Here is a 10,087-nt window from a genome sequence, read left to right on the forward strand (position 1 = left end):
TCTCATGCATAAAAGTATCATTACTCTCCACATAAGCATAATCAATTTTATTAGTAATAGTGGGAGCAAATTCAACAAAGTAGCTATCATTATTATTCTCATCATCAAATATAGGAGGCATAGTATAATCATAATTAAATTTATCCTCCATAGTAGGCGGCACCAGAACACCACTATCATTATAATCATCATATATGGGAGGCATATCATAATGAACATAAACTTTCTCCTCAATACCCGGAGGGCTAAAGAGATCATTTTCATCAAAACCGACCTCCCCAAGCTTAGAATTTTCCATATCATTAGCAACAATGGTGTTCAAAGCGTTCATACTAATATTACTACTAGCATGCAAATAAGGTTCCATAGGTTTTTTAATTTTCGCATTAAACCATTCATGTCTTGACTCAGGAAATAGTTTAAAAAGCTCACAGATGTTTTCCATTATGCCTTACTAGTGTTTAACAAGAAACAAAAAGATGCAATTACAGGATCTAAAGGAAATAGCTTCGAGCACACACACAACGGCAACCGAAAAGTACTTAGTTACCTAGGACCGGAGTATGAGTGCCTTTTGCCTTTCCTCCCCGGCAACGGCGCCAGAAAAGTGCTTGATGTCTACGGGAGCTTCTATTCTTGTAGACAGTGTTGGGCCTCCAAGAGCAGAGGTTTGTAGAACAGCAGCAAGTTTCCCTTAAGTGGATCACCCAAGGTTTATCGAACTTAGGGAGGAAGAGGTCAAAGATATCCCTCTCAAGCAACCCTGCAATCACGATACAAGAAGTCTCTTGTGTCCGCAACACACCTAATACACTTGTCAGATGTATAGGTGCACTAGTTCGGCGAAGAGATAGTGAAATACAAGTAGTATGGATGTATATGAGTGGTAATAGCAATCTGAATAAAATATGGCAGCAAGTAAACATGCAACAAAACAGTAAATAAACGGAGTTTCAATGTTTGGAAACAAGGCCTAGGGATCATACTTTCTCTAGTGGACACTCTCAACATTGATCACATAATAAAACCACTCTACATTCTCTTGTTGGATGATGAACACCATTAATTGTGTAGGGCTACAAGAGCTCCCTCAAGCCGGAGTTAACAAGCGCCACAACATTCGATGTTCATATTTAAATAACCTTAGGGTGCATAATAGATCATTGCAATTATACCAAGTACTAACATAGCATGCACACTGTCACCATCACACTATGAAGGAGGAATAGATCGCATCAATACTATCATAGTAATAGTTAACTCCATAATCTACAAGAGATTACAATCATAACCTACGCCAAGAACTACATGATTCACACACTGTCACCATTACATCATGAAGGAGGAATAGAGTACTTTAATAACATCACTAGAGTAACACATAGATGAATAGTGATACAAAGCTCATATGAATCTCAATCATGTAAGGAAGCTCATGAGATCATTGTATTGGAGTACATAGGAGAGAGATTAACCACATAGCTACCGGTACAGCCCTTAGCCTCGATGGAGAACTACTCCCTCCTCATGGGAGACAACAGCGGTGATGAAGATGGCGGTGGTGTCGATGGAGAAGCCTTCCGGGGGCACTTCCCCGTCCCGACGGCGTGCCGGAACAGAGACTTATGTCCCCCGAATCTTGGCTTCGCGATGGCGGCGGCTCTGGAAGGTTTCTCGTACCGTGGCTTTTCCATATCGAAGATTTAGGTCAGGGGGCTTCTTATAGGTGAAGAGGCGGAGTCGGAAGGGTTACGGAGCCGCCACACAACAGGGGCCGCGCCTGGCTCCTTGGTCGCGCCGCCCACACGTGTGGTGGGCCTGTGGCTCTCCTCTGGCCCCTCTCGGGTGTTCTGGAAGCTTCGTGGAATTATAAGATGATGGGCGTTGATTTTGTCCAATTCCGAGAATATTTCCTTACTAGGATTTCTGAAACCAAAAACAGCAGAAAACAGGAACTGGCACTTCGGCATCTCGTCAATATGTTAGTTCCGGAAAATGCATAATAATGACATAAAGTGTGAACAAAACATGTGTGTATCATCATAAAAGTAGCATGGAACATAAGAAATTATAGATACGTTTGAGACGTATCACGGGGGTTGGGGACGAAGGAGATCGTGGGGGGCCTACGGCGGGTGGGGCACGCGGCCTGGTGCCGCCTGGCCGTGCCGGCCAATTGGTCCGACCGGGTCGGCCCAGTTTGGGTCGGCCCCTTTCTCTTTTTTATTTCTTTTCTATTTCTCTCTTTCATTTGAAAACACATTTGGGGCATCAAAATTAATCATAAAAATATAAATAAGATATCGATGGATTACTTGTGAAAAGGCCATGACTTTTAAACCACTTTCGAAATAAAATAAAATCTTTTATAAAACAATATTTGGCATACACGCCTATGTGGCTATCAGTGCCATTTTGGTTTTGGGGTTTGAAATGAATTTAAATTTGAATTCCCTATAAACGCAATGATGTCATGATACTTCTGAATTCAATGCATGAAGTTCAAAATTTTAGGGATGTTACAAACCTACCCCCCTTAAGATGAATCTCGTCCTCGAGATTCAGAAAGGCTAGAAAATAGGTGTGGATGGTCTTCTCGAAGATCAACTTCTCGCTCCCAGGTAGCTTCTTCCTCGGTGTGGTGATTTCACTGGACTTTACATAACTTGATTGTCTTTGTACGAGTAGCTCTTTTCTGCTGTCTCTCCAGTATCTCGATTGGTTTTTCTTCGTATGTGATATCACTCTCCAACTGTACTTCCTCAAGTGGCACGGTATCTCTCAACGGGGTCTCTGCCATATCTGGGTGGCATTTCTTCAATTGGCTCACATGGAACACGTCATGAACCGCAGATAGTGATTCAGGCAGTTCCAACTCATAAGCTACTTCACCTTTGCGAGCCAGGATCTTGAATGGTCCTACGAAGCGGGGCGCTAACTTTCCCTTGAATCCAAACCTCTTCACACCACGAAGTGGTGAGACTCTAAGGTATGCTCTATCACCTATGTCATAGGTCACTTCCCTATGCTTTGACTCAGCGTAGCTCTTCTGTCTAGATTGAGCTATCTTCAGTCTATCCCTGATCAATCTGACCCTCTCTTCAGCATCCTTGATCAAGTCTGGGCCAAATAGGCTCCTTTCACCTACTCCACTCCATAACAGTGGGGTGGTCTATTTTCTTCCATACAATGCCTCAAATGGAGCCATTCCAATACTTGCTTGGTGGCTATTGTTGTATGAAAATTCTGCGTATGGAAAATTTTCATCCCAGCTAGAGCCATAGTCCAATGCACAAGCTCTTAACATATCTTCCAAAATTTGGTTTACACTTTCAGTCTATCCATCAGTTTGTAGGTGAAACAATGTGCTGAATTCAAGTCTAGTTCCCAAAGACTCATGTATTTGACGCCAAAAGTGAGAAGTGAACTGAGTACCACTATCTGAAACAATGCTCTTGGACACTCCATGCACACAAATGATTGTGCTCATGTATATCTTAGCTAGCTTGGCACTCGTATAGGTGGTCTTCACCGGTATGAAGTGAGCCACTTTAGTCAGACGGTCCACTACGACCCAAATTGAATCATATCCTGATCTAGTCTTTGGCAATCCGGTGATAAAGTCCATGCCAATATTATACCACTTCCACTCTGGTATTGGTAAGGGTTGCAACAATCCTGCTGGTTTTTGTTGTTCTGCTTTGACTCTGATACAAACATCACACAGTGCAATATACTTGGCAATGTCTCTCTTTAGGTTAGTCCACCAGAATCTTTCCTTTACGTCCATGTGTACATCTTAGTGTTACCAGGATGAATGGTGTATGGTGAATCGTGTGCTTCTTGAAGAATCATCTTCCTAAGTTTAGGATCCTGGGGCACACAAATTCGCTTCTCAAACCATAGAGTTTCTTGCTCATCCTCATGGAATCCCTTTTCTTTGCCTTCACTCATATTGGCCTTGATTACTTCTATTTCTTTGTCTAACTTCTGAGCTTCTCTAATCTTATGCATTAGTGTTGGCTGAACTTCAAGCAATGCCAAATAACCTTCTAGCACAATCTTCAGTCGGAGATCTTTGAAATGCTCACACAACTCCTCAGGTAGTTCTCCTGCGGTCAGACCGTTTATATAGGTCTTACGACTCAGCGTGTCGGCTACAACATTAGCCTTTCCCGGGTGGTATTGCAAATTCATATCGTAATCCTTTATTAGTTCTAACCATCTTCTTTGCCTCATGTTCAGTTCCTTCTGAGTGAATATATACTTTAGCCTCTTATGGTCTGTGAACACATCACAATGTTTTCCCATCAGATAGTGTATCCATACCTTGAGAGTATGCACGACGGATGCTAGCTCTAAGTCATGAGTTGGATAGTTTCTCTCATCATGTTTGAGCTGTCGCGAAGCATAACTCACAAATTTACCATCTTGCATTAGAACACCTCAAAGTCCTTGGCAGAAGCATCGCAGTACACTTGGAAATCCTTATTGATATCCGGCAAGCATAGAGCCGGTGCACTTACAAGGCGTTGCTTCAACTCTTGAAAACTAGCTTCACACTCGTCAGTCCATATGAATTTCTTATCCTTCTTCAACAGTTCTGTCATGGGCTTTGCAATCTTGGAGAAATTCTCAATAAATCTCCGGTAATATCCCGCGAGTCCTAAGAAACTCTGAATCTCTCATGCATTCTTGGGTGACTCCCATTCAGTCACGGCTGCAACCTTGCTTGGGTCTACTGCTACTCCTTCTGCTGAAACTATGTGTCCAAGGAATCCAACTATGTCTAACCAGAACTCACACTTGCTAAACTTGGCATACAACTTGTGCTCTCTGAGCTTTTCCATGATTAGGTGCAAATGTTTTTCGTGCTCGGCATCATCCTTTGAATATATCATCGATGAATACTAGCATGAACTTATCCAAATATTCCATGAATACCTTGTTCATCATGGTCATGAAATATGCCAGAGCATTGGTTAGTCCAAAGGGCATAACGGTATACTCATAAGACCGTATCTAGTTGTGAATGCGGTCTTAGGTATATCCTCCTCCCGGATCTTCAACTGGAAATAACCTGATCGAAGATCTATCTTGGAGAATACCTTTGCTCCCTTCAATTGGTCAAACAAGTCATTGATGTTGGGCAATGGGTTCTTGTTTTTAATCGTCATCTCATTCAGCGAACGGTAGTCCATCACTAATCTTTTGCTTGAATCCTTCTTCTCAACAAACAGTACAGGTGCTCCCCAAGATGACGAACTAGGTCGAATAAATACTTTCTCAATTTGCTCCTTAAGTTGCTTCTTGAGCTTCTTTAGTTCATCAACATCCATATTGTATGGTCTCTTGGCTATGGGTCCAGTACCGGGCAAAATCTCAATGAGAAACTCAACATCTCTATCAGGTGGCAGTCCTGGCAATTCTTCCGGGAAGACATCCGGATATTCCCTCACAACGGGTACATCCTCTAGGCTAACCCCTGATACGTCTCAAACGTGTCCATAATTTCTTATGTTCCATGCTACTTTTATGATGATACTCACATGTTTTATACACATTATATGTCATTATTATGCATTTTCCGGCACTAACCTATTGACGAGATGCCGAAGAGCCAGTTGCTGTTTTCTGCTATTTTTGGTTTCAGAAATCCTACAAAGGAAATATTCTCGGAATTGGACGAAATCAACGCCCAGGGGCTTATTATTCCATGAAGCTTCCAGAAGACCGAGGGAGAAACGAAGTGGGGCCACGGGGCGCCGCCACACTAGGGCGGCGCAGCCTAAGGGGGGCCCACGCGGCCCTAGCGTGTGGGGCCCCCGTGACTCCTCCGACTCTGCCCTTCCACTTACTTAAAGCCTTCGTCGCGAAACCCTCTGTACCGAGAGCCACGATACGGAAAACCTTCCAGAGACGCCGCCGCCGCCAATCCCATCTCGGGGGATTCAGGAGATCGCCTCCGGCACCCTGCCGGAGAGGGGAATCATCTCCCGGAGGGCTCTTCATCGCCATGATCGCCTCCGGATCGATGTGTGAGTAGTTCACCCCTGGACTATGGGTCCATAACAGTAGCTAGATGATTGTCTTCTCCTCGTTGTGTTATCATGTTAGATCTTGTGAGCTGCCTATCATGATCAAGATCATCTATTTGTAATGCTACATGTTGTGTTTGTTGGGATCCGATGAATATTGAATACTATGTCAAGTTGATTATCAATCTATCATATATGTTGTTTATGTTCTTGCATGCTCTCCGTTGCTAGTAGAGGCTCTGGCCAAGTTGATACTTGTAACTCCAAGAGGGAGTATTTATGCTCGATAGTGGGTTCATGCCTCCATTGAATCTGGGACAAGGATGAAAGTTCTAAGGTTGTGGATGTGCTGTTGCCACTAGGGATAAAACATCGATGCTTTGTCTAAGGATATTTGTGTTGATTACATTACGCACCATACTTAATGCAATTGTCTGTTGCTTGCAACTTAATACCGGAAGGGGTTCGGATGATAACCTGAAAGTGGACTATTTAGGCATAGATGCATGCTGGATAGCGGTCTATGTACTTTGTCGTAATGCCCTGATTAAATCTCATAGTACTCATCATGATATATGTATGTGCATTGTTATGCCTTCTTTATTTGTCAATTGCCCAACTGTAATTTGTTCACCCAACATGCTATTTATCTTATGGGAGAGACACCACTAGTGAACTGTGGACTCCGGTCCATTCTTTACATCTGAAATACAATCTACTGCAATACTTGTTCTTTATTGTTCTTTGCAAACAAACATCATCTTCCACACTATACGGTTAATCCTTCGTTTACAGCAAGCCGGTGAGATTGACAACCTCACTGTTACGTTGGGGCAAAGTACTTTGATTGTGTTGTGCAGGTTCCACGTTGGCGCCGGAATCCCTGGTGTTGCGCCGCACTACACTCCGTCACCAACGACCTTCACGTGATCCTTGACTCCTACTGGTTCGATAAACCTTGGTTTCTTACTGAGGGAAACTTGCTGCTACACGCATCACACTTTCCACTTGGGGTTCCCAACGGGCGTGTGTCTTGCACGTATCAAGCTAAATTTCTGGCGCCGTTGCCGGGGACCTGAAGAAAAGTTACACCACAAAGATTTCTATCTCCCACGTCAACTACACGCTAGCAGCTAAATTTCTGGCTCCGTTGCCGGGGAGATCAAGACACGCTGCAAGGGGAGTCTCCACTTCCAATCTCTTTACTTTGTGTTTTGTCTTGCTTTACTTTATTTTATTACTGCTTTGTTTGCTGCACTAAAACAAAACACAAAAAAATTAGTTGCTAGCTTTACTTTATTTACTATGTTGTTTGCGTTCTCCATATTAAAAACACAAAAAAATTAGTTACTTGCATTTACTTTATTTAGTTTGCTTTATTTACTACTGCTAAAAATGAGTAATCCTGAAGTTGAAGTTCGTTCGTTTAAGCAACAAGGTGGAGAAAGCGTTAAAGATGCTTGGTATAGAATTAGTGATGCTCATCATAGGTGCACTAAGAAACACTCCACTATTATCCTACTTAGGAACTTTTATGTTGGTATATCTAGCTGGAATAGGTAGGTTCTTGATACTCTTTCGGGGGGTAATTTCCTAGGTACTCCTGCTTTAGAAGCTAGTTGCATCATTGAGAGCCTAGTTGGAATACCACCTATTAATGAAACTAAAATTGAAATCTCTCTTGAGGATGTCATGAAAAAGTTGGAAGCCATAGAGAAAAATCTTCCAAGTGTTGATACTAAAGTGGGAATATTACTTGATAATACTGATAAACTTGATAAATCCCTAGGAGGAATTAATGAAAGAATTACTATGTTAGAAACTTGTGCTATCCATGATAATCAAACCCATAGGATTGGTAAACTTGAAGAAGCTATGGGAACATTAGGTTCAACTTTCTCTTCTCTTAAATTTAAGGAGAAAGCTTATGTGGGCAAGGAGCAAAAATTCATGTATGTCTCTAAGGTGCCTAAGCCAAAGAATTATTATAAGCCTAAAATTGATAAAACCCTTAGTACCACTATGGGGAATTTAGATAATGGAGCATCTAAGGTACCCTCTGTAACAAGTTGTGTTTGTAAGGAAAATTATGATGTCGATGCTTCATCTCTTGATGTTACTTGATTCACACTTTCTGCACCTAGCTGAAAGGCGTTAAAGAAAAGCGCTTATGGGAGACAACCCATTATTTTACTTCTGCACTTTGTTTTATATTTGAGTCTTGGAAGTTGTTACTACTGTAGCAACCTCTCCTTATCTTTATTTTATTGCATTGTTGTGCCAAGTAAAGTCTTTGATAGTAAAGTCAATAGTAGATTTGGATTACTGCGCAGAAACAGATTTCTTGCTGTCACGAATTTGGGCAGGGTTCTCTGTAGGTAACTCAGCAAAATCTGCCAATTTACGTGCGTGATCCTCAGATATGTACACAACTTTCATTCAATTTGAGCATTTTCATCTGAGCAAGTCCAGTGCCTCTAAAAAATTCGTCTTTACGGACTGTTCTGTTTTGACAGATTCTGCCTTTTATTTCGCATTGCCTGTTTTGCTATGTTTGATGGATTCCTTTGTTCCATTAACTTTCAGTAGCTTTGTGCAATGTCCAGAAGTGTTAAGAATGATTATGTCACCTCTGAATATATGAATTTTCAATTATGCACTAACCCTCTAATGAGTTTGTTTTGAGTTTGGTGTGGAGGAAGTTTTCAAGGGTCAAGAGAGGAGGATGATACAATATGATCAAGAAGAGTGAAAAGTCTAAGCTTGGGGATGCCCCCGTGGTTCATCCCTTCATATTTTAAGAAGACTCAACCATCTAAGCTTGGGGATGCCCAAGGCATCCCCTTCTTCATTGACAACTTATCAGGTCACCTCTAGTGAAACTATATTTTTATTCAGTCACATCTTATGTGCTTTACTTGGAGCGTCTGTTTGTTTTTGTTTTTGTTTTTGTTTGAATAAAATCAGATCCTAGCATTCTTTGAGTGGGAGAGAGACACGCTCCGCTGTTGCATATGAACACATGTGTTCTTAGCTTTATTCTTAATGTTCATTGCGAAGGTTAACTACTTCGTTCATTGATATATGGTTGGAAACGGAAAATGCTACATGTGGTAAATGGTACAATGTCTTGAATAATTTGATACTTGGCAATTGTTGTGCTCATATAGATCATGTTTAAGCTCTTGCATCATATACTTTGCACCTATTAATGAAGAACTACATAGAGCTTGTTAAAATTTGGTTTGCATGATTAGTCTCTCTAAGTCTAGATATTTTCTGGTTGAGGTGTTTGAACAACAAGGAGACGATGTAAAGTCTTATAATACTTACAATATGTTCATATGTGAGTCTTGCTGCACTATTTTATACTTGAGTTTGCTTCAAACAACCTTGCTAGCCTAGCCTTGTATTGAGAGGGATTCTTCTCGTGCATCCAAGGCCATTTGTGTCCACCATACCTACCCACCACATGGTATTTCTTTGCCATTCCAAAGTACATTACTTGAGTGCTACCTTTAAACTTCTATTATTTGCCTTTACAATACATAGCTCATGGGAAAATAGCCTTAAAAACTATTGTGGTGAAGAATATGTACTTATGTATCTTATTTCTTAATAAGTTGCTTGTTGAGCGGTAACCATGTTTCCGGGGACGCCATCAACTTTTACCTTTGTTGAATATCATGTGAGTTGCTATGCATGTTCGTCTTGTCTGAAGTAAGGGTGATTTTCATGATCAAATGGTTTGAGTATGCATATTGTTAGAGAAGAACATTGGGCCGCTAACTAAAGCCATGAATCATGGTGGAAGTTTCAGTTTGGACACAAATCCTCAATCTCTTATGAGAATTTTATCTGTTGTTAAATGCTTATGCATTAAAGAGGAGTCCATTATCTGTTGTCTATGTTGTCCCAGTATGGATGTCTAAGTTGAGAATAATCAAAAGCGAGAAATCCAATGCGAACTTTCTCCTTAGACCTCTCGTACAAAGTGCATAGAGGTACCCCTTTGTGACACTTGGTTGAAACATATGTTATGCAATGAT

The 10,087-nt window shown here is 41.4% G+C and overlaps 1 protein-coding gene across 1 annotated transcript; it reads right to left on the reverse strand.

Annotated features, from left to right (window-relative positions):
* Positions 1-2,647: 2,647 nt before the first annotated feature.
* LOC139833574 (uncharacterized) lies at positions 2,648-5,339 on the reverse strand. Its single transcript, XM_071823882.1, has 4 exons — positions 5,009-5,339; positions 3,810-4,112; positions 3,642-3,707; positions 2,648-3,144 (listed from the first exon to the last, which is right to left on the reverse strand). Exons 1-4 carry the CDS (start codon positions 5,337-5,339, stop codon positions 2,648-2,650), a joined length of 1,197 nt encoding a protein of 398 aa, XP_071679983.1.
* Positions 5,340-10,087: the final 4,748 nt, after the last annotated feature.

The sequence above is a fragment of the Lolium perenne genome, chromosome 7 (assembly GCF_019359855.2).
Source record: "Lolium perenne isolate Kyuss_39 chromosome 7, Kyuss_2.0, whole genome shotgun sequence".
Classification (NCBI taxonomy): Eukaryota; Viridiplantae; Streptophyta; class Magnoliopsida; order Poales; family Poaceae; genus Lolium; species Lolium perenne.

Coding starts and splice junctions, on each gene's coding strand:
- LOC139833574 (XM_071823882.1), bottom strand. CDS start 5,339: ATGGATGTTGATGAACTAAAGAAGCTCAAGAAGCAACTTAAGGAGCAA. Junction 4,113..5,008: donor AACTAGATACGGTCTTATGA/GTATACCGTTAT, acceptor GTCTGACCGCAG/GAGAACTACCTGAGGAGTTG. Junction 3,145..3,641: donor CCAATACCAGAGTGGAAGTG/GTATAATATTGG, acceptor GGAGTGGAGTAG/GTGAAAGGAGCCTATTTGGC.